Here is a 24,659-nt window from a genome sequence, read left to right as displayed (position 1 = left end):
ACTGCTTATGGTGCCCAAGGACATTCAGGCAACCTTGACCACCATCTGCTCGCTGGCAGAGCGTGAGCCAGCTCAGGCTGCAGCAGAAGCATACTGCCCACAGCCACTGCCCACAGCCAGCGTGGGCACAAGGGTCACCCACTGCCCCCTGAGCTGCCACTGACCCAGCCTGAAGGACACAAATTCATGGACTGGGTTGGAAAGGACCTCAAACACCATCCAGTGCCAACCCCCCTGCCATGGGCAGGGACACCTCCCACCAGCCCAGGTTGCTCAAGGCCTTGAACACCTCCAGGGCAGCCTCCCTGGGCAACCTATGCCAGTGTCTCCTCATCTTCACTGGCAAGAATTTCTTCCTCGTCTCCAGTCTCAGTCTCCCCTCCTCCAGCTTCAATCCATTCCCTCTCATCCTATCACAACAAGCCCTTGTCAGAAGTCCTTTTCTGGCTATCTTTTAGGCCACTTCAGCTCTTCCAGGCACACCCTTCAAAAAGCTTCTCTGGTTCCTCCAGTCCCTCCCCCCCCAGCTCCACCCCAACAGCTCTCCTCCAGCTGCAGCACCTGCTCTGCCCTGCACCCCCTCCTGCTGTCCTCTTCCCATCCCCTCACAGGCAGGCTACCAGGAGAGGGGCAGGCAGCAGCCTCCCTCCCTTCTTGAGCACCTCTTTGCTGCAGCTCTCCTAATGCATTTCTTGGCCAAGGGTTAGGAGATTAAACACTTCCATCGTCGTGGAGCTGACACGAGCTGACAGACCTGAGTCTCCTGCACATGCAGAAGTGCCAGTCCTCATCACAAGGATGCTTATTTGCCAGCCTCGTCCCTATCACTTTGGCTGGGAGTCAATCTAAATAAAGCAAATCCACTCCTCCTGATGGGGAGAGGCAGTCACTGGGCTGGCAGAAGGTTGAACTCGGCTGGCATCGTTTTGGAGTGGAAGGTGCTGCAGAAACGCTGCAGGTGGCATTTGCAGCCTCTCAGGAGCAAGAAGAAGGGATCCTGCTCTGCCTCGAAGCAGCTGTGTCAGGAGACAGCAGCCCTAGAGCCTTGCCTATGAGGAGCTGGGCTGCTGAAGCCTCCTTTCCTCTGCCCTGGGGAGACCACAGCTGCAGGATTGTGCCCAGGACAGCACTGGCCCAAACTCCCTGCCCAGGAGCGGTGCTGTGGTGGTGGCCGAGGCCACAGCCAGCTCTGATGCCTTCCCTGGTGAGAGTACTGCTGGAGTGTTGTGCCCAGGGCTGGGCTCCCCAGTGCCAGAGGGGCAGGGGTAGACTAGAGAGTGTCCAGTGGAGGCTGTGAGGATGATGAAGGGACTGGAACAGCTGTGTGAGGAGGAGAGGCTGAGAGCCCTGGGGCTGGTTAGCCTGGAGAAGAGCAGCCTGAGAGGGGATCTGAGCAATGCTCATACAGATGTGAAGGGTGGGGACAAGGAGAAGGTGCCAGGCTCTGCTCAGTGCTGTCCTGTGACAGGACAAGGAGCAATGGGCACAACCTGGAGCCCAGGAGGTTCCAGCTCAGCATGAGGAGAAACTTCTTTGGTGTGAGGGTGGCAGAGCCCTGGAGCAGGCTGCCCAGAGAGAGGCTGTGGAGCCTCCTCCTCTGGAGACTTTCAAGACCCTTCTGGATGTGTTCCTGTGTGCCCTGCCCTGGGTGGTCCTGCTCTGGCAGGGGATTGGCCTGGATGATCTCTGGAGGTCCCTCAGGGGACAGGATTCATCCCAGGAATCCCACATTAACAGATTTTTCCTCCAGTGCTGAGGCCCACCAATGACAACAGACCTGCACTGCTGCCTGGCAGTGCCCAGCCCTGGCCACCCATCCCCAGCACTGCCCACCCAAAACCTGGGACTGCCAAACTTCACACCTCTACCTCACTCAGCCACAGGCTCTCTGTCCCTTCCTTCCTTCCTTCCTTCCTTCCTTCCTTCCTTCCTTCCTTCCTTCCTTCCTTCCTTCCTTCCTTCCTTCCGTCCTCCCTTCCTTCCTTCCCTCCGTCCCTCCTTCCCCCCTTCCCCCCGTCCTTCCTTCCCCCTTCCTCCCTCCCTCCCTCCCTCCGTCCCTTCCTCCCTCCCTTCCCTCCTTCCCTCCTTCCCTCCTTCCTTCCTTCCTTCCTTCCTTCCTTCCTTCCTTCCTTCCTTCCTTCCTTCCTTCCTTCCTTCCTTCCTTCCTTCCTTCCTTCCTTCCTTCCTCCCTTCCTCCCTTCCTCCCTTCCTCCCTTCCTCCCTTCCTCCCTTCCTCCCTTCCTCCCTTCCTCCCTTCCTCCCTTCCTCCCTTCCTCCCTTCCTCCCTCCCTCCCTCCCTCCCTTCCTCCCTTCCTCTCTTCCTTCCTCTCTTCCTTCCTCTCTTCCTCTCTTCCTTCTCTCCTTTCTCCCTTCCTTCCCTCCTCCCTCCCCTCCTACCTCACTTCTCTCCTTTCCTCTTCCTTCCTTCCTTCCCCTCCTTCCTCTCTTCCTTCTCACCTTTCTCCCTTCCTTCCCTCCTCCCTCCCCTCCTACCTCACTTCTCTCCTTCCTTCCTTCCTTCCTTCCTTCCTTCCTTCCTTCCTTCCTTCCTTCCTTCCTTCCTTCCTTCCTTCCTTCCTTCCTTCCTTCCTTCCTTCCTTCCTTCCTTCCTTCCTTCCTTCTTCTCTTCCTTCTCTCCCCCTCTTTCCCCTTCCCTCCTTCCTCCCTCCCTTCCATCCTTCCTCCCTCCCTTCCCTCCTTCCTCTCTCCCTTTCCTCCTTCCCTTCCTTCTCTCCTCTCTTCTCTCCCTCCTTCCTCCCTCCTCTCTTCCTTCCCTCCTTCCTCTCTCCCTTTCCTCCTTCCCTTCCTTCTCTCCTCTCTTCCTTCCCTCCCTCCTCTCTTCTTTCCCTCCTTCCTCCCTCCTCTCTTCCTTCCCTCCTCCCTCTCTCCCTTCCCTCCCTCTCCTCCAACTCTGGCCTGGGAGGATTAAGACTCATTTCAAACGAAGCTTTTCATGATTTTTTCCCTTTTGCTGCTCTCCTCCTTTATTCCCCATCTCATTTGCATCACAAAAATGACATCATCCCCCCCAAAAAAAAAAGAACCCCAACGCATGAAACAAAAGCTGCTTTTTGACTCTCCACTCATTACTGCCTTTACATTTGTTAACATCATTATCTGCAGCTGAAGATGGCAACTATTATCAACTGTTGCAGAGCTTTTGTAGACCTCTTGCTATATTACTCTGGAAAATTGCTTTAATGCTGATGCTTTTAGAGGGGTTTTTTTTTTAAACCAGATATAGCATTAGAAGCCATAAAGGAGATAAAAAAACCTCCAACCCCCCTCCCCCCCCACCTTGGTAAGCAGTTGGTGAGATGTGTGGTTTGCCCCTTCCCATCCAAACAGTTACATGGGGTGGGAAAGCAGGAGACAAAAAAGCTTTTCCTCCACCACACAGCCTCCCTCTGATCCTGAAAGTCTCCAAGCCTCTCTCTCCCTGGCAGCTCCTCCCTTCCCTAAAAACACTTTTCTGCAGGAGGAAGGATTGCAGTGGAAGCTGGGATGGAATCACAGAAGTGTCAGGGTTGGGAGGGACCAGAAGGAGCAGCCAGTTCCAACCCCCCCCCCCTGCCATGGGCAGGGACACCTCAAGCTAGGTCAGGCTGCCCACAGCCTCAGCCAGCCTGGCTTTAAATAGCTCAGCTGCCCAGGGAGGTGGTTGAGGCTCCATCCCTGGAGGTGTTTATGGCCAGGCTGGATGAGGCCAGCCTGATCTAGGGCAGGGTCTCCCTGCCTATGGCAGGGGGGTTGGAACTGGCTGCTCCTTCTGGTCCCTTCCAACCCTGACTGATTCTGTGATCTCCAGGGATGAAGCTTCCACCACTTCCCTGGGCAACCTGAGCCAGTCTCTCACTACTCTCATGCTGAACATCTCCTTCCTAACATCCCATCTGAATCTACTCCTACTTCTGATCCATTCTCTCCAGCCCTATCACTCCCTGACAGCCTGAAAAGTCCCTCCCCAGCTTTTCTCTAGCCCCTTTCAGATCCTGGAAGGCCACAATAAGGTCTGCTCAGAGATGGAAAGGAGCATCTGATAAAAAGCAAACTGAGCTGTGTTTGGGAGACTGCAGCACAACAGATTTGGCATGACCAAAGACTCAAGGACCTTGGAGGTCTCTTCCAACCCAACCAGCTCTGTGGTTCTAAGCAGAGACAGGGCTGATGGCTGCAGCCAGGGATCACAGAATTGGCAGGGTTGGAAGGGACCTCAAGGATCATCCAGTTCCAACCTCCCCTGCCATGGCCAGGGACACCTCATGCTAGATCAAGTTGCCCAGAGCCACATCCACCCTGGCCTTAAAACCATCCAGGGATGAAGCTTCCACCACTGAATCCCTGTCCTGGGGAGGGGGAGGGGGGAGAAAACATGGAGTGATGGAACTGCTCAAGGGATAGAATCATGGAACTGTTTCTCTGTCACTCATCCCAGGTTTTTCCAGCCTCCAGAGCTGCCCTCCCCCAGCCCAGCAAGCAGGACTGTGCCCAGTCCCCACTTGCAGCATGAGAGCTGATTTCTGGTGGCTGCAGGATCACTTAATTAAACTGAAGCAAAACAAACACAGTGAACCTGAAAACCTGACAACCACAGGTTCAGCTGCAGCCAGAGTTGAGACAGCTCCAACCCAAACCCTCTCAGCACCTTAAAGGAGCTACAAGAATGCTGGGAAAGGACTTTTGACAAGGGATTGGAGTGATAGGATGAGAGGGATTGGATTGAAGCTGGAAGAGGGCAGATTGGGACTGGAGATGAGGAAGAAATTCTTGGCAGTGAGGGTGAGGAGACACTGGCACAGGTTGGCCAGGGAGGTTGTGGAGCACAGAGAGGGAGGGTGAGGAGACACTGGCACAGGTTGGCCAGGGAGGTTGTGGAGCACAGAGAGGGAGGGTGAGGAGACACTGGCACAGGTTGCCACATTCTGTGCCTCTGTGCTCCACAACCTCCCTGGAGGTGTTCAAGGCCAGGCTGGATGAGACCCTAAGCAACCTGGGCTGGTGGGAGGTGTCCTTGCCCATGGAAGGATGTTGGCACTGGAGGAGCTTCAAGTTCCCTTCCAACCCAACCCAATCTATGTTTCTGTGAATCTCCTTTTGAGCCAGGAATGGCCTCAGGAAAGAGACCAAACCACCTCTCTGCAGTGGGCAGAGTGGCCACATCCTCCCTGCAGCACTCACAGTAGCAGAAGCAGCAAAATGCCAAGGCTGAGACAAACAGAGAGGAGCCAAACCCTGCCTGAAAGCTTTGAGGAGGGCAGCTCTGCCCAGGCATGGTGCTGGGCAGGTTTGAGGGCAGCACATGAAGCGTGGCACAGCATTGAGCTGCTTTGACCACCCAAAAAAAGGCAGAGATCACACCAACCTGGGACTGAGGTTGACATTTGGTCACCCAATCCACCAACCTCCCAGGCTGAGATTGAAATTACTGCTTTGTTTTCCATCAGGCTTTTGGCTGTTGATTTAAAGCTGCCCAAACAAATAATTACAGCCTTATCTGCATCAGGCAGCAGCATTAGCTGCAATTCATCATTTTTAGCTCCTTTGTGCCATGCATTGTGTCTAAATAAAGAAGAAATTCAGCCATTCACACTCCACAGGGTGCTGGCACTGCGAGGTGCTCTGGCAGCAAGCTGGAGATGGCCACTTGGGCAAAGCTGCTCTGCACTAGAACAAAACAAAAATGCAATCTCTTGAGAACTCTTCCCTGCAGGAAAGAGAAGCCCACGTGAGGAGTTTGGAACAGCCTCTGGGAAGGAGGCTGCCAGATCTGCAGAGCTTGGGGTGCAGGGGGGATGCCCAGCAAGGGGGCATGTGGTAAGGGGTGCTCCAAGCTGGAACACTTTGCACTAGGTAGAAACATAGAAGCTGGAAGGGATCACGAAAGAGCAGCCAGTTCCAACCCCCACCTGCCATGCCCAGGGACACCTCACACTAGAGCAGGCTGCCCACAGCCTCAGCCAGCCTGGCCTTAAACACCTCCAGGGATGAGGCTGCCACCACCTCCATGAGCATTCCAGGCTCTCACCATCCTCATGCTGAAGAACTTCCTAACCTCCAGTCTGACTCTCCTCCTTTCCAGCTTTGTTCCATTCCTCCCAGTCCTATCACTCCCTGACAGCCTAAAAAGTCCCTCCCCAGCTTTCTTGTAGCCCACTTCAGACACTGGAAGGCCACAATAAGGTCACCTGGGAGCCTTCTCCTCTCTGGACTGCACAGCCCCAACTCCCTCAGTCTCTCCTCACAGCAGAGCAGCTCCAGCCCTCAGCTCATCCTTGTGGTCCTTCTCTGGACACAGATAGCAACACCACAGCCCTGGGCAGCAATGCTCCTGCAGTGAGTAGCAATCCCTCTGCACCAAGCAGCAGCACCACTGACTGGATCAGGCTGCTCAGGGACAATAATCCTTGTTTGAATCACTGTCAGATCTGCAGTGCTCGAGGTACAGGAGTGATGCTCAGCAAGAGAATGCATGGCAAGAGCTGCCCCAAGCTGCAAGCTCCCTGCACTGGGTAGCAGCACCCCTGCACTGGACAGCAATCTCCTTGCACTGGGCAGCAATCCCCCAGCACTGGGCAGCAGCACCCTTGCACTGGGCAGCAATTCCCCAGCACTGGGCAGCAGCACCCCTGCACTGGGCAGCAGCACCCCTGCACTGGGCAGTAACCTCCCTGCACTGGGCAGTAACCTCCCTGCACTGGGCAGCAATCCCCCAGCACTGGGCAGCAGCACCCCTGCACTGGGCAGCAGCACCCCTGCACTGGGCACCAATCCTCCTGCGCTGGGCAGCAGAACCCCTGCACTGGGCAGCAATCCCCCAGCACTGGGCAGCAGCACCCCTGCACTGGGCACCAATCCCCCTGCGCTGGGCAGCAGAACCCCTGCACTGGGCAGCAATCGCCCTGCACTGGGCAGCAGCACCCCTGCACTGGGCACCAATCCTCCTGCACTGGGCAGCAGCACCCCTGCAGTGGGCAGCAGAACCCCTGCACTGGGCAGTAACCTCCCTGCACTGGGCAGCAGCACCCCTGCACTGGGCAGCAACCCCCCTGCACTGGACAGCAATCCTCTTGCACTGGGCAGCAATCCCCTTGCACTGGGCAGCAACCCCCCTGCACTGGACAGCAATCCTCTTGCACTGGGCAGCAATCCCCTTGCACTGGGCAGCAATCCCCCTGCACTGGGCAGCAGCACCCCTGCACTGGGCAGTAACCTCCCTGCACTGGGCAGCAATCCCCCTACACTGGGCAGCAGCATCCCTGCACGGGTGCATGGGGCAGCAACACCCCTGCACTGGGCAGCACCACCCTCCTGTGCTGGGCAGCAGCATCCCTGACTAGATCAGGTTGCTCAGGATACAGGAATCCTTGTTTTAATCAGGGCCTGTTACAACAAGACAGGAGGTGAGAGGTTTAAACTCCTAGAGGGGAGATTTGAGTTAGAGAGAAGGATGAAGATTTTTACACTCAGGGTGGTGAAAGCTTGGCACAGAGGTGGTACAAGCTCTATCCCTGGAAACATGCCAGGCTAGGTTGAATGGGGCTTTGGGCAACCTGCTAGACACTGGCACAGGTTTGCCCAGGGAGGTTGTGGAGCACAGAGAGGGAGGGTGAGGAGACACTGGCACAGGTTGCCCAGGGAGGTTGTGGAGCACAGAGAGGGAGGGTGAGGAGACACTGGCACAGGTTTGCTCAGGGAGGTTGTGAAGCACAGAGAGGGAGGGTGAGGAGACACTGGCACAGGTTGCCCAGGGAGGTTGTGGGTGACAGAGAGGGAGGGTGAGGAGACACTGGCACAGGTTGGCCAGGGAGGTTGTGGAGCACAGAAGCACAGAATGTGATCAAAGATCACAACCTCCCTGGAGGTGTTCTGGGCTAGGCTGGATGAGGCTTTGAGCAACCTGGGGCTGGTGGAAGATGTCCCTGCCATAGATCTTGAAGGTCCCTTCCAACCCAAATCATTCTTGCCCAGTCCTAAAATGGCACCAACAGCCCTGCACAGTGCCCAACACTGAGCACCAAGAGAAACATCTCCTCTCTGAGCCCAAGCTGAGCACTGCCTGCAAAGGGTATCCCAGAATAGGATGCCAGGAAGGGAGGGCAGAAAGCAGGCAGTGGGGAAGAGGCTGGGTGGTGGTGCCAGCAGCTGAGCAGGCAGGGAAGCAGCTGCTTGGGACATGCAAACAAGAAGCAGAGCTTGGCCAGGAGGATTTACAGTTTCAGGGCTGCTTTGGGTGGAAAGACCCAGAAGAGGCAAGAGAGGCTCTGGGAAGGAATATTAACCACGGCAGGAATAAAAGGGATTGCTCCAGAGAAAACATAACAGGGCTGGAACCCAGCATGGTGCAGCCTTCAGATGAAATGGAGATGAGCTGCCAGCTGACTGCTGCTCCCAAGGGAATTCTGCCTTTTTAAGGTGGTGGCAGTTTGGGGGTGGGGGAGAAGCAGACCTGTCCTGCCCAGCGCCCAGGCAGGGTGCGGCAGCTCTAGGACTGGCAGGAGGTGTCAGGGAGGAGGACAGGGAGAGGCTGGAGTGGAGCCTCAGCAGTGCAGGCAGTCAGTGGCAGCAAGCAGGAGGTGTCAGGCAGGAGGACAGGCAGAGGCTGCAGTCTCAGCAGTGCAGGCAGCCAGAGTGGCAGCAGGCAGAAGGTGTCAGGCAGGAGGACAGGCAGAGGCTGCAGCCTCAGCAGTGCAGGCAGTCAGTGGCAGCAAGCAGAAGGTGTCAGGCAGGAGGACAGGCAGAGGCTGCAGTCTCAGCAGTGCAGGCAGGCAGAGTGGCAGCAGGCAGAAGGACAGGCAGAGGCTGCAGCCTCAGCAGTGCAAGCAGCCAGAGTGGCAGCAGGCAGAAGGTGTCAGGCAGGAGGACAGGCAGAGACTGCAGCCTCAGCAGTGCAGGCAGCCAGAGTGGCAGCAGGCAGAAGGTGTCAGGCAGAGGCTGCAGCCTCAGCAGTGCAGGCAGTCAGTGGCAGCAAGCAGGAGGTGTCAGGCAGGAGGACAGGCAGAGACTGCAGCCTCAGCAGTGCAAGCAGCCAGAGTGGCAGCAGGCAGAAGGTGTCAGGCAGGAGGACAGGCAGAGACTGCAGTGGAGCAAGCAGCCAGAACCATCCCCCCAGCACTGTCACCCCAACTGTCCCTGGGGTCCTGCCCATCCTTTCTGCACATCCCACTTCTCCCTGCCGGGTTGCTCCAGAGGACTCTGAGTTTCCAGCTGAACACAGCCCTGCTTTCTGGCCCTCTGAGGAGCACACGAACGTGGCCTCTAAGCACTCAGGCACCGAAGGGCAAAGCAAACGAGTCCCCAGCTCGCCTCTGAGCTCCCCACGCCGGCTCCCCTCTGCGAGCAGGGAGTGTGTTTGATGGATGCTGTCTCCAAAGCCTGCTTTTGGCAGTGCTGCCATCTGTGAAAAATCTCTGCCACGCTCCCTATTAAAGATTTTCATCTCCTGCAAGAGTTCATCTCTGCTTTAATAAATGGTTAAAAGATTGCCACGGGTCCGAGGGGCCAGCAGCTTGTTTACCACAAGTGGCTTCTGTCACCAAGTAAAGCACCTTTGACTGATAAGCTTAGAGCCTGGGCAGACCACATGCGGCTTCCTCCACAGCCCTCTAACAAGCAACGTTTTCAGAAGCACTTTAGCTATGTTGGGCACTTAGGAGCCTAATCCCTATCGACTCTGAATGAGATTTATGCTCCTGAATGGCTGGCTGGCTTCTGAGCCAGGGCTCTGGGTCAGGCAGAGCCTTGCAGAGATCTCACCCCGCGCCCCCAAGTCATTGATTAGCCTTTAAGTACCATCCATCAACAACAAAGCACCAGCCCTCAGCCCCCAGCATGGCTTCTTGCATCCAAAAGCCTGCGGAAGGGGCTGAGGATGCATCCCATAGCCACGACCAGCCTGGTCCCAGAGAGATAGCATAGACTTGTCAGAGCTGGAAGGAACCTCAAGGATCACGAATTGAGCAGGTTGGCAAAGACCTTGGAGACCATCAAGCCCAAGCTATCAGCTAACACCATCTAAAGCCATGCAGACACCATCTGCTTCCAGCCCTGGGGTGGCAGAAGTCAGTCCATTGCTCTTAGGGGGGCGTTCAGAGCCTCTCAGAGATCTGATCCAACCCTCCCAAGTCATTGATTAGGCTTTTAATGCCATCCAGCAACATCAGCAACAACAAAGCACCAGCCCTCACCCCAGCCCTCAGCCCCCAGCATGGCTTCTTGCATCCAAAAGCCTGCAGAAGGAACTGAGGATGCATCCCATAGCCACGACCAGCCTGGTCCCAGAGAGACAGCATAGACTTGTCAGGGCTGGAAGGAACCTCAAGGATCACGAATTGAGCAGGTTGGCAAAGACCTTGGAGACCATCAAGCCCAAGCTATCAGCTAACACCATCTAAAGCCATGCATACACCATCTGCTTCCAGCCCCCAAACCCCTGCAGGCAGCCCTGGGGTGGCAGAAGTCAGTCCATTGCTCTTAGGGGGGCGTTCAGAGCCTCTCAGAGATCTGATCCAACCCTTCCAAATCATTGATTGGGCTTTTAATGCCATCCAGCAACATCAGCAACAGCAACAGCAAAGCACCAGCCCTCACCCCAGCCAGCCCCCAGCATGGCTTCTTGGATCCAAGAGCCTGCAGAAGGAACTGAGGATGCATCCCATAGCCATGACCAGCCTGGACCCAGAGAGACAGCATAGACTTGTCAGGGCTGGAAGGAACCTCAAGGATCATGAGTTGAGCAGGTTGGCAAAGACCTTGGAGACCATCAAGCACAACCTATCAGCTGACACCATCCAGTGCCATGCATACACCATTCGCTTCCAGCCCCCAAACCCCTGCAGGCAGTCCTGCGGTGGCAGAAGTCAGTCCATTGCTCTTAGGGGGGCGTTCAGAGCCTCTCAGAGATCTGATCCAATCCTCCCAAGTCATTGATTAGGCTTTTAATGCCATCCAGCAACATCAGCAACAGCAACAACAGCAACATCCAGCAACAGCAAAGCACCAACCCTCACCCCAGCCAGCACCCAGCATAGGTTCTTGGATCCAAAAGCCCTCAGAAGGAGCTGAGGATGTATCCAACAGTCCCAACCAGCCTGGACCTTGAGAGGTGCTAAGCCCCAGCAGACAGGCCCTGGGGTGGCAGAAGGCAGCAAAGCACTTCTCAGGGTTCAGCCTGCTGGGTGCCACAGCACAAGCTCTAGAGATCAGAAGGAAGTACTTGGCAGTGAGGGTGAGGAGACACTGGCACAGGTTGCCCAGGGAGGTTGTGGAGCTCAGAGAGGGAGGGTGAGGAGACACTGGCACAGGTTGCTCAGGGAGGTTGTGGAGCACAGAGAGGGAGGGTGAGGAGACACTGGCACAGGTTGCCCAGGGAGGTGTTCAAGTCTGGGCTGGATGAAGCCTTGAGCAACCTTAGGCTGGTGGGAGCTGTCCCTGCACGACCTTTAAGGTCCCTTCCATTCTATTTACACCCTCCCAGAACACATCTGGTTGAAAGAGAGCTCCAAGCTCATCCAGTCCAACCCTCACCCAGCACTGCAGGATCACCACTAAACCACATCCCTGAGCACCACAGGCTGCTTGGACACCTCCAGGGCTGATGACCCTTGAGGAACTCACTCCCATCTTTGAGACCCCTTTCAAGCACAGAAACACTTCCTGAGATCCAACCTCAACCTAAAGATCCAGGAACCTGAGGAGCACCAAAGGGGCTGCTGCCTTTGACTACACCTGAGGGGAACAATCAGATCTTTCTTCCAGCTTTGGCAAAGAGCAACAAAACCCAAGATAAAAAAAGCCCTCACCCAAATGAATGCCAGGCTTGAAGACTGGCACCACAGCAGTGCCCCTGCTTGTTCTCCAAGCCTCACAGAGCCACATTTCAATACAAATGCAGCAGTCATTTAAACTGCAATTAAAGATGGAGAGATTTATTTTTAAATCCCAGCTCTCAGCAGGCAGAAGAAGAAGAAGAGGAGGAAGAGGAGATGTGCAGGGACCACCCTCCCAACACTGCCACCCAAGCCCCCATGGTCAGACAGGCTTTGGAGCAGTGGCGCAGCACCCACAGGGTGCCTGTCACAAGCAATGCTTTGCTCTCTGTGCCTGATGCTGGCAGCTGGCACAGCCCTCAGCAGCTCCCCAGCTGGCAGTGGCCCTAACTCAGCAGCCCCAGAGGCTTGGTGCAGGTATGGGAAGGAGGATTTGGGTTGTGAGGCCAAAGCAAAGCCCAGCTGAGATCAGCAGCTCCCTGCAAGCGTGCGGCTGTGGCTCGGAGCGTGCCAGAGCTGCCACTGCCTTCTGGAGAGGGCATCTGCACCTCTCTGCTCACCAGGTGCCCACCAAAGCCCAGTCCTGCTATCCCTGGGGATGTTCAGGCTGGCACTACAACCCTCACTGCCCAACCAGGTGGGCATCAGGCAGTGTCCCATGGCCGGAGCATCCTCTACCGAAGGCGGCTGCGGAGAGGGGGTCGGGGTGGGGGGAGAGGGAGGAAGAGAGAAGCAACCACACCAGAAACCCCACCCTCTGCTTTCAGAAGGCAGCAGAATTTATCAGCCTGCAGCCCTTCACATCTGTCTGCTCATGCAAAATGAAAGAGGCTTTGAAAGGCAGAGGAGATGAAATAAAGCCGTCTGTGTGAGGGAGCTGGCACTGCTGCCACTGCCACTGGCACCGCGGCAGGAATAACGACCCTGATTGTTCCTGCATCTGCCTGTGTGCGTGGGGGCACGGCCCCGGGCAGGGGGGGAGGGGGGGGTGTGTATGTGTACACCCACACCACCAACAGCCCCCTCCCCACGGACACCTGCTGCTGCCCGCTCAGGGCACACAGGTGCCAGCCTCCTGAGTGGGTGCAGTGGCTGTGATGGCACAAAGCAGCAGTGGCTTCAACGCTGTGCCTCCACTGCCCATCAGGAGGCCCCAAGGGCAGGGGGCTCAAGCTCATGAAGACCTCTGGTTAGCAAAGTTTTGACCTGTGCCCGGCTCCCACATCCCTTGGCTTTGCTGCAGCCTGTGCTGCCAGGCTGCCCTGGTAGGCACAGCTCCCTGGGGATGGCAGGGCACAGCAGGAGCAGAGCCAGGACATTAGGTGACAATTTCAAAGGGGGTATAAAAACAACAAGCTTTGGGCAGGGTGCAGAAGCTCAAGATGCCAGCAAACAGCTGGTGAAGTGAACCCTCTCCCTCCAAACCCATTCCTTGGGCTTTTCCAAGGGGATTTGGTGCTTTCCCAAGGGGATTTGGTGCTTTCCAAGCCCAGTGAGCTGGTGGCAGCCCTGCAGAGTGCTTCAAGTGGCTCCCAAAGGTCCCTTAGGCAAGCTGGCCCTAAGGAGCATGAGCTGCAACCCCCATGCCCAGCATGCATGCAGAGCGGGCACAACAGCATCAGGCTGAGCTGCTCCAGTGCCTACAGGAACTCCCAGCCCAGAGGACACCACCTCTGCTGCAGCAGGGAGGTCCTGATAAGGCACAAACCCTTACAATGAAGGAAGTGCCCTCTGGGCAGGGGACAGGAGTGCCACAGCCCTTCTGGCCCAGCAGGACCTGCTCTGCTAAGCTTGGTGCTGCTGGCAGCAAGGAGCAGCAGCAGGCTGTGCTGGAGCAGGAGCCACACAGAGCACCAGACAGCATTGTGCAGCTCAGCTCCAGCAGGATCTGGGCCTGCAGCCTTCTCCAAGGGCTGGGTTTCAGCAGAGAAGCCTCTTGGTGAGGTGGGCAGTGCCTGGCCCCAGGGGCTCCAGGCTCCTCCAGCAAGCCCAGCTGGCCCAGGAGGCCAAGAACATGTCTCAGGAGGCATGGGAGGTCAATCAGCCCTTCTGAACATCAGCCTGGGTCGTTCCCCTTCCTGCCTGCCACCAAAGCTCCAGAGGCTTGTCCTCTTGTTCCTAACTTCTTCCCAGTGCCTTACAAAGCCACAACTTGCTGCTGGAAACTCACAGCTCCAGACCCTCCAGCCCAAGCCCCTGGTCCACAGCTTCACAGATTGCATTGGGCTGAAAGGGACCCTCCTGAGGCATCTCGTCCAACCCCCTGCAGGCAGCAGGGACAGCTCCAGCTGGAGCAGGCTGCAGAGGGACACAGCAAGGCTGAGCTTGGCTGGCTGCAGGGATGGGGCCTCAAGCACAGCCCTGGGCAGCCTGTGCCAAGGTTTCACCACTCTCACTGTGCCACTGTCTGCCTGGTTGCACAGGATCCAAGCACCCAAAGGTGCCTGTGAGGATCTCCCCAGCCACACAAAGGCCACCACAGTGGCACATGGGCCAGGGCAGCCAGATCTCAACCAGCCCAGCCTGGCCCTGCTCTACATGGCACCAGCAGTGACTGGGCACTTCTCTGCCTGGCTGCACAGGAACCAGGCACTCAAAGGTGCTTGTGAGAATCACAGAATCATAGAATCAATCAGGTTGGAAGAGACCTCCAAGCTCATCCAGTCCAACCTAGCACCCAGCCCTATCCAGTCATCTAGACCATGGCACTAAGTGCCTCAGCCAGGCTTTGACTGAACACCTCCAGGCACAGCCACTCCACCACCTCCCTGGGCAGCCCATTCCAATGCCAATCACTCTCTCTGACAACAACTTCCTAACAACATCCAGCCTGAACCTACCCTGGCACAGCTCCAGGCTGTGTCCTGTGTTCTGTTGCTGGCTGCCTGACAGCAGAGCCCAACCCCACCTGGCTACAGCCTCCCTGCAGGCAGCTGCAGACAGCAATGAGCTCTGCCCTGAGCCTCCTCTGCTGCAGGCTGCACACCCCCAGCTCCCTCAGCCTCTCCTTGTAGGGTTTGTGTACCAGGCCCCTCACCAGCTTCATTGCCCTTCTCTGGACACCTTCCAGCACCTCAACATCTCTCTTGAATGGAGTAGCTCAGCACTGGACACAGCACTCAAGGTGTGTTCTGAGCAGTGCTGAGTACAGGGAAAAAGAACCTCCCTTGTCCTGCTGCCCACACTGCTCCTGAGCCAGGCATCTCCCCAGCCATGTAAAGGCCACCACAGTGGCACATGGGCCAGGGCAGCCTGACCTCAACCAGCCCAGCCTGGCCCTGCTCTACAAGGCACCAGCAGCGACTGGGCACTTCTCTGCCTGGCTGCACAGGATCCAAGCACCCAAAGGTGCTTGTGAGCATCTCCCCAGCCACATCAAGACCACCATGGTGGCACATGGGCCATGGCAGCCAGATCTCAACCAGCCCAGCTTAGCTCTGCTCTACAAGGCACCAGCAGCGACTGGGCACTTCTCTGCCGGGATACACAGGATCCAAGCACCCAAGGGTGCTTGTGAGCATCTCCCCAGCTACACAGGATCCAAGCACCCAAGGGTGCTTGTGAGCATCTCCCCAGCTACACAGGATCCAAGCACCCAAGAGTGCTTGTGAACATCTCCCCAGCTACACAAGGGCCACCACGGTGACACATGGGCCAGACCTCAACCAGCCCAGCCTGGCCCTGCTCTACAGGGCACCAGCAGCGACTGGGCACTTCTCTGCTGGGATACACAGGATCCAAGCACCCAAAGGTGCTTGTGAGCATTTCCCCAGCTACACAAGGGCCACCATGATAACACATGGGCCAGACCTCAACCAGCCCAGCCTGACCCTGCTCTACAGGGCACCAGCAGTGACTGGTCACTTCTCTGCCTGGCTGCACAGGATCCAAGCACCCAAAGGTGCTTGTGAGCATCTCCCCAGCTACACAAGGGCCACCACAGTGACACATGGGCCAGGGCAGCCAGATCTCAACCAGCCCAGCCTGGGCCTGCTCTCCAGGGCCCCAGCAGCAACCAGGCACCGGCACCATGCTGGTTGACCAAGCATCTTGTTTCCTGGCTGTGGTCCCTCCCTGGCTCTGTGTGTGTGTGTGTGTGTGTGTGTGCATGCGTGTGTGAGATTGTCTCCATCGTGACTCTGCATTATCAGGGCTGTAATGAGTCCTTGTTAAAGTGGATTTGATGGAATAATTATATTCCAAAAAAACCTGCAGGAAAAAAAGCTCTCTCTCTCTCTCTCTCTCCCCCCTCTTAAAGGGCAGGATCATCAAACGTTCTCGCCACATTATTTGCAGTCACACCTTCTGCTGCATCTGCTCCCTTTAAAAGAGAGAAGAAAAAACCCAGCCCTCTAACTCCAATCTGATCTGAATATATAAATCTGAATTATCACAGCAAAAGGAGATGTGCTCACACCTTTTTTTATCTGTTGCCATGGCGATTAGATAAAATTCACGCCAAGTCTCTGGGGAAGGATGAAATGATTTCAGACAGAATCTCACCCCACTTGGTGAGAATAACGCCTGGAGCTACTTCCCTCTGTAACAGGTCTGGGCACATGTCACAGCCAGAGAGGGTGGCAAGGGTGTGGGGGAGAAAGCCAGGACACCTTGGGGATGGGCAGAGGCAGAGGCTCTGCGGCACCCCCCCCCCCCCACCGAGAGCGCAGGGCAGGACGATGCTGCCTCGCATCACATCAGGTTGCTGCGTGCTGCCTCCAGCCCGGCCCGGCAAGGGCCACGGGAGCGGTGGAAAGGCCAAGTCCTTGCCACCTTCTGCCCGGTGGGCAGGGCTCTCCTGGTGGAGCTGCCCATCCGCATCGCTCTGCACAGGAGGTAGAGGCAGCCTTGGGCACCTTCCTCTCCCCAGCGCGCCGGGAAGGTCTCCACCAGCCACCAGCCTGGCGTCCTGCCGCAGGTGGCGCTGGGGACAGGGCAGCAGGGTAGCCTGGCACGCTCTGAACCGTGGGCTGCCCACTGCCAGGCACCTCACACCAAACCAGCTGGGGCCACCCTGCATTCAGGCAGCACTAAACCAAAAGGCTGAGGGCTGCTCAGGCTCCTCAGCAGCTCCTGTCCCCAAGCCCCCTCGGCGTGTGACAAACACCCGAACAAGGGCTGCCTTCTGCCTCACCGTGTTTACTCCCTCCCAGCTTCCAGCTTTCCCCCTCCAGTAACAGGGGATTGATGTGTCCCAGAACGAGCCTATTGACACCAGGACAATGCTGAATTATCCAGGTCCTGGCTCTTCTGCCCCTTGGCTTGTCCCTCCCAGCACGCAGCACCCACAGGTCACACAGCTTCACAGACTGCGTTGGGTTGCAAAGGACTCTCAAAGGGCATCTTGTCCAACCCCTCTGCAGTCAGCAGGGACACCTCCAACTACAGAAGGCTGCCCTGGCTGAGTGATTCACTGCTGGTAGCCTCACATTGCTGCCCAGGCTCACCACAGCTGGAGGTGGATGGTGCTGGAGTTTGTGCTCCTCAAACCTCTCAGATTCCAGAGGGGAATGCAGAGGCTGGAAGGTGTGGTGCAGGAGAGCCACTGGATGGCCACACTTGTTTAGGCTTGATAGTAGGAGGAAGCTCTTCCCAGAGAGAGTGATTGGCATTGGAATGGGCTGCCCAGGGAGGTGGTGGAATCATCGTCCCTGGAGGTGTTGCAGCCAAGCCTGGCTGGGGCACTTAGTGCCATGGTGTGGTTGGTTGGGCAGGGCTGGGTGCTAGGTTGGACTGGCTGAGCTTGGAGCTCTCTTCCAGCCTGCTTGATTCTGTGATTCTATGACCACAGGAACACTGCTGCATGCTCATTCCCCACCTCTCTGAAGAGCTGCTGGGATGAGTTTCAGGATCCTGTAAGCAGCCTTGGGCACCACAGGGGCTGGGCCAGGAAGTGCCACACAGGTCAAATTCAGCTCATACCACAAACAGGTGAGGACAGATATTTCCTGAACTCCTAAAAGCTCCTGCTCAACCAAGAAGATTCACAAAAACACACCTCCAGCTTCTCAGAGTTCCATTTTGGGTCAGTTCTACCCTTTTTGTTTTGCTTCCCAAAGACAGGACCATCTCTGGAGCTGTTCAAGAAACGTGGCCATGGCACCTGGGGACATGGTTTAGTGGCCACAGTGGGGTTGGGTTGCTGGTTGGACTGGATGCTCTGATAGAGCTTTTCCACTCCAGACAACTCCCTGTGATCTCCTCAAGCAGCCCCAGCATGTGCTCCTGCAAAGCCACCTTTGCCAGGGAACTCTGATAGAAGGCAGCCAGGCAGGAGCAGCAGATTCTCCAACGACCCAAGCAGTGCTCCACTTTGCAGCAGGACTTTCTCCCTCTTTCCCTACAGCCAAGGCAGGAGGGTCTGAGAAACACCCTGCTCAGCAGCAGAGCTCTCCCCCAGCTCACAGAGACCGAGATGCAGCAGCAGCAGCAGCAGCAGCAGCAGCAGCAGAGTTTGCAATCACCACCTGGCTGCGAAGTGCTCTGCGCAGCCCCTGCCTGCGCCAGCACCGCCCGCGCTGGGGGCCGCGGTCCAGCGAGCTGGGCTGAAGGTTTGCAGCCAGCCCTGGGAACCGGGAGCAAGATTGATTCTGCTGCGAGGAGGAGCAGCAGCAGCAGCAGCAAAAGGCAGCAAATGGGTTTTTGAGAAGCCTGTAATTTCTGCTCAACCCTTGACTCCACTAAACACACATCTTTAGACTCCAGCGCGGCGAGGCGGGCGCCGCGCAGAGCCCAGCCGCACTAACGATGATTTATGGGCAGGGTAACCTCCCATCAAGGATTTACCTCTGATTTCAGGGTAAGTTACCATCTTGCCAACTTAACCAAATCATGCAGCTCGCCACCCCCAAGCCCCTCCTGCAGCCACGCAGACACAGAGCCACGCAGAGCGCTCCCGGCAAGCTGCCTTGGCGAGCTTTGAGCGGTGTTGCTGAGCGTGGTGGGGAGGTTGGAGATGATTTCTGAGGGCACATCTAACCTGAGCCACTCTAGGATTGTAGCATCTCATATTAAAACTAAAGACATCCACTGCCACAGCCAACCAGGGAACGTGGCTGGGGGAGACCACACGAGCGCAGGGGGCGCTCAGTGCCAACCAGAACTACTCAGAGGAGTGGTGGGCACCACTCTGCCCCATCTCACCACCACCCTGAGTGTTCACCACAACCCTGTGAGCACTGCCAGAGCTGGATCTTCAAACCAGGACCACTCACCAGAGCTTCCTCACCCATGAAGAAGGTGTGATGGATAGAGAAAAGGAGGCTGAGGGAGACCTCGTTGCTCTCTGTAGCTCCCTGAGAGGAGGTGGCAGTGAGGTGGGGGTTGGGCTCTGCTCCCTGGTCTCAGGTGATAGAAGGAGAGGAAATGGTCTGAAATTGTGCCAGGGGAAGGTTAGGTTGGAGATGAGGAAAACTGATTTGCTGCAAGAGTGGTCACGGGTTGGAACAGGCTGTCCAGGGAAGTGGTGGAGTCCCATCCCTGGATGTGGCCACCTGGGGACATGTTTTGGTGGCCATGGTGGTGCTGAGCTGAAGGCTGGACTCAATTTTAGGGATCTTTTCCAACCCAAACAATTCCATCATCTCCTTGAACAGCCTCACCATGTGCTCCTGCAAAGACATCTTTGCCAGGGGCTCTGACAGAAAGAATCAGAGAATCAGGCAGGTTGGAAGAGAGCTCCAAGCTCAGCCAGCCCAACCTAGCACCCAGCCCTGCCCAACCAACCAGACCATGGCACTAAGTGCCCCAGCCAGGATTGGCTTCAACACCTCCAGGGACGATGATTCCACCACCTCCCTGGGCAGCCCATTCCAATGCCAATCACTCTCTCTGACAACAACTTCCTCCTAACATCCAGCCTGAACCTCCCCTGGCACAACTTGAGACTGTGTCCCCATGTTCTGTTGCTGGCTGCCTGGCAGCAGAGCCCAACCCCACCTGGCTACAGCCTCCCTGCAGGCAGCTGCAGGCAGCAATGAGCTCTGCCCTGAGCCTCCTCTGCTGCAGGCTGCACACCCCCAGCTCCCTCAGCTGGGGCCACACAAGCCATACAAGAGGAGTGCTCCTGGGCCAGCAAGAGCAGCAGCAAGCCCAGCCACACCTCAAAGCCCTGTAACCCAAATAATGCCCACCAAGAAAACAGCAGCAGCTCACCAGTGGGTTCCCAGCCCACACCTGCAGCTCGTGAGAGCAGCATTCCCAGGGCCATGCTGCCTCTCCCAAGACCTGGGCTACAAAATGTTCCAGTTTAGTGGAGGAGAAACCAAGGATGCTATGGAAAGCAGGGATTTTCCTGGGAGAAGAGTGACTTCCAAATTTTTACTGCCGTGGAGAGGTGTGGCTGGAGGCTTCTCCTGCTCCTGCAGATCAGGACTGCTCAGCACAGCTGCACCAGGACTTGCTGGGAAGATTCCCCAGCTCCCACGGGAAGCACTGGAGGGAAGTTTCAGGAAAAGCAGGGAGTTTGGCAGAGTGAGGCTAGGAAAGAGCCATGTGTGGTGCAGCCACACATTCTGAAGGAGCTCTGGTGCCTCCAGAGCCCTGACCCCTGCCAGGAGAGCACATCTGAGGATCAGCACTCCAAAAGGACACCTCCATGGCCGGAGGGACCACACTTCAGCCCACTCAGCCCTCACATCGCTCGCTCCCAATGGCACAGACCTCCTCTTCCTTCCTCCTCTGCCTAGCTCAGCATCAGGCCAGAACCATCAGCTCAGCAGAGGCTGAGAAATGACCAGGGGTTTGGTAGCAGCAAAGCCACTTTTGGCTCTAACAAGAGCCAGAAGGCAAAAAGAAAAGCCTCAGGCAGCTCCTGTGTTTGTAATCCGGCGGCAGAGCTGTTTGCTTGTGTTGACTCTGCACTGTAACACAATTTATATGTTCTGTCTTTAGGGTAATTATTGCTTTAGAATGTTAAAATCCTTCCACCCTAATTAAATCATCATATTAAAACTAAAGAAATCCACTGCCACAGCCAACCAGAGAACGTGGCTGGGGGAGACCACGAGCGCAGGGGACGCTCAGTGCCAACCAGAACTGCTCCTCGGAGGAGTGGTGGGCACCACTCTGCCCCATCTCACCACCACCCTGAGGGTTCACCACAACCCTCTGTGAGCACTGCCAGAGCTGGATCTTCAAACCAGGACCACTCACCAGAGCTTTCTCAGCCATGAAGAAGAAAAGGACATTTCCACAGCATTCCCAAGCACCCCAATGCTCCAGAAGCTCCTTACACAAGTTCATGATCAGGGAGGTGGTGGAGCCACAGGATCACAGGATCACAGGATATTAGGGGTAGGAAGGGACCCAAGGAGATCATCGAATCCATTCCCCCTGCCAGAGCAGAACCACACAACTCAGCACAGATCACAGAGGAACGCATCCAGATGGGTCCTGAAAGGCTCCAGAGAAGGAGTCACTGTCCCTGGAGGTGTGCAAGGAATGTGTGGATATGGCATGGACAAATGACATTTTTCAGCAAGGAAAGTTGGAAGGGACCTTAAAGATCCTCCAGCTGCAAGCTGCTGCCATGGGGTTGCCCTTGCTGTAGGCATGGGTTGGCTGCTGAGCAGGGTGAGCTCACGGCTCTGAACATCCATCCAGGGCTGACCACGTCCTCCAGGTGAGGAGTTCCATGTTGGAGCTCATCCCAAGCCTGCCAGGAAGGGGTCAGTGCTGGGGAGGAGAAGCTCTGCACACTCAGGTCCTGACCCCTCAGGCAGGCAGCTGGCTCCCAGCCCTGGCGTTGCCAACCGTGACGGGCTCTGTGCCAGCCAGGGCATGGCCTCGGCCAGGAGGGGTGGCTGTGCTCCCTGGGCAGTCACTCAATGCAGGTGGGTCCCCTGCTGTGCAGGGAGCTGCACACACACCCTGCTGGTGCCTTACAGCCTCAGAGTTCAGCTTTCCTTCACCCACCTGCCAGCATATGGGCAGTGCTGAGTCAGCAGATGAGCTGAGGAGTGGCAGGGCAGGGCACCAGCACAGCCTCAGGACGAGCTGTGCCACCCTCCAGCTGAAGCAGCTCCCTGAGAACAACACATCCCTGCAGGAAGGATTACAGCAAACCACCTCTCATGCTCCATCAGTGCTGCCCCAGCTAGTGCCAGGCTTCTGCCCTGCTCCTGATGGCATCTGACCTGCTGAGTCTGCTCCCCTGGCTCCTGGGGGCATCTGCCCTCCTGAATCTGCTCCCCTGGCTCCTGGGGGCATCTGCCCTCCTGAATCTGCTCCCCTGGCTCCTGGGGGCATCTGCCCTCCTGAATCTGCTCCCCTGGCTCCTGGTGGCACCTGCCCTCCTGAACCTGCTCCCGGGGCTCCTGGGGGCATCTGCCCTCCTGAATCTGCTCCCCTGGCTCCTGGTGGCACCTGCCCTCCTGAATCTGCTCCCCTGGCTCCTGGTGGCACCTGCCCTCCTGAACCTGCTCCCGGGGCTCCTGGGGGCACCTGCCCTCCTGAATCTGCTCCCCTGGCTCCTGGTGGCACCTGCCCTCCTGAACCTGCTCCCGGGGCTCCTGGGGGCATCTGCCCTCCTGAATCTGCTCCCCTGGCTCCTGGTGGCACCTGCCCTCCTGAATCTGCTCCCCTGGCTCCTGGTGGCACCTGCCCTCCAGCACTTGCTCCCCAGGGTGCAGCTGGTGCAGCAATGCCAAGCCCTGGAGGAGCCTGGGGACTTGCTGAGCTGTGAGCAGATGCCAGGCTGCCAGCAGTCACTTTGGGCCAAATCCTTTAACTGTCCCTGTCCCCCCCCCGGGCCGTGGCTATCGATCACCTCGCTGCCAGCTGACACAGGCTGTGCCGGGCAGGCAGCGCTGCCATCAATACAGCCGCTGAGGAGGGAGCCCAAAGGTCACCCCAGTACACGGGGCTGGCCCCACGCTGCGCCCAGCACCTGCCCCCAGGCACATGGCACACGGGGCCGGGCAGCTGGCAGGCGCTGGCACAGGGAAGAGGGGCACAGTGCTGCTCTGACCGAGTTCCTTTCCCAGGGCTGAAAGACTTGGGAAGGCCTCCAGGAGAAGCTGGAATGTTGCTGGTGCTTCACCCTCACGGACTCACAGAGTGCTAGGTTGGAAGGGACCCTAAGGATTATCTGCTCCTTTCTAGGTGACAGAAGGGTTGAGAGGAGCTGCCTCAGACACTGCCAAGCTGAGCCTTCAAACTGCCCAGTGCAGGGCACTCCACTGCTGCCCCTGGGAGATGATTCCAGTGCCCAACTGCTTTGGAGAGGAAACATTTTCCTCTGGAGCCCAATGGGAATGTCCCCAGCCATAACTTGTCCCCATCACCTCCTGTCTTCTCTTTGGGACTCCTTTATCAGGAGGCAGTCTCCATTCTCCTGGCAGCCTCCCTTTGTGCACTGCTATGTGGTAACACCAATATCAACCAGCTCCAACTGGGACACAGCCAGCCTGGACAGACTTTCACAGTATCAACAGTATCACAAAGGTTGGAAGAGACCTCACAGATCATCAAGTCCAACCCTTTAGCACAGAGCTCAAGGCCAGACCATGGCACCAAGTGCCACGTCCAGTCCTGCCTTGAACAGCTCCAGGGACGGCGACTCCACCACCTCCCCGGGCAGCCCATTCCAGTGTCCAATGACTCTCTCAGGGAAGAACTTTCTCCTCACCTCCAGCCTAAATCTCCCCTGGCATAGCTTGAGGCTGTGTCCTCTCGTTCTGGTGCTGGCCACCTGAGAGAAGAGAGCAACCTCCTCCTGGCCACAACCACCCCTCAGGTAGTTGTAGACAGCAATAAGGTCACCCCTGAGCCTCCTCTTCTCCAGGCTAACCAATCCCAGCTCCCTCAGCCTCTCCTCGTAGGGCTGTGCTCAAGGCCTCTCCCCAGCCTCGTTGCCCTTCTCTGGACACGCTCAAGCATCTCAATGTCCCTCCTAAACTGGGGGGCCCAGAACTGAACACAGCACTCAGTACATTGCTCATGCCACCAGGCACGCAGGAGAAGCCAGCACGGACCACATACACCACCACACCAAACACCCCCGAGCCCAGAGACACCCAAAGTACCAACCACAGCAGCGAGCAGACCCTAACCACAACAGCTCTGCTCACCACCACCAGATGCTCATCCCGAGATGCCCTCCTCGGGCAGCACCAGGGAGGACACCCAGGCAAGAAAAGCCCCTCCAGGGGCAGCCAGTTCCGCGCGCGGCCGCGGCAGGTCGGGCTCGGCACAGAGAAGGGGCAGCAGCTCTTACCTGGGATGATGGAGACGGTGTCCTTCTCCCAGGAGACAACACTAACGTATTCCTGCACTGAAGAGGGGATGAGGCACTTGAAGACAGCCACGTTTCCACGCATCGACCTTTGGTCCTCCACCCGAACGGTGTACGGCTCCCTGAACACTGCGTGGGGGAGAGCAGATGGTCGGGAGCTCGGCAGTGCTGCAGGGAAGCACTCTGCCTTTTGCTTCAGGCCCACGGCTCCCAAACAAACCAACCCACCCGAAACAGGTGCCCAGCAAGCAGCTTTGCCTTTGCAGATGGCAGTTTTGGGCTCGCTGGGCAGTGGCTGGAGGAGGAGGGCTCCTGCCACGATGCCCTGGTGAGACCTCGTCTTGAGTACTGCCTTCAGCGTGGGGCTCCCCAGGTGAAGAGGTATCTCTCTGAGCACTCTGCCAAGCAACCTGCCAGGGGAATGCCAGGCAGCCCTGGGTGTGCTGCAGGGGTGGGGTTGGTAGTCAGAGACATCCTCAGTTGCAGAGGGACAGGGATCTGCTGGAGAGAGGCCAAGGGAGGGCTAGGAGGATGAGGAGGGGACTGGAGCACTGCCTGCTGAGGAGAGGCTGAGGGTCCTGGGGCTGCTTAGGCTGGAGAAGGGAAGGCTGAGAGGGGATCAATGATCAATGTTTATCAATCTCTGAGGGCTGGGGGTC

The 24,659-nt window shown here is 57.2% G+C and overlaps 1 protein-coding gene across 4 annotated transcripts in view; it reads right to left on the bottom strand.

Annotated features, from left to right (window-relative positions):
• Window positions 1–24,659, bottom strand: part of DSCAML1 (DS cell adhesion molecule like 1) — a 156,534-nt gene that overhangs the window by 111,269 nt on the left and 20,606 nt on the right. For all 4 annotated transcript variants that reach the window (XM_064172985.1, XM_064172984.1, XM_064172989.1 and 1 more), the window contains exon 3: window positions 23,983–24,129. In XM_064172985.1, the coding sequence (XP_064029055.1) occupies window positions 23,983–24,085 (103 nt within the window). In that variant the 5' untranslated portion in view covers window positions 24,086–24,129. The remainder of the gene's footprint in view (window positions 1–23,982; window positions 24,130–24,659) is intronic.

Source organism: Pogoniulus pusillus, chromosome 38 (genome assembly GCF_015220805.1).
Source record: "Pogoniulus pusillus isolate bPogPus1 chromosome 38, bPogPus1.pri, whole genome shotgun sequence".
Classification (NCBI taxonomy): Eukaryota; Metazoa; Chordata; class Aves; order Piciformes; family Lybiidae; genus Pogoniulus; species Pogoniulus pusillus.
The sequence above is the reverse complement of the archived record's forward strand: the minus strand, read 5'-3'. Positions and strand labels throughout refer to the sequence as shown.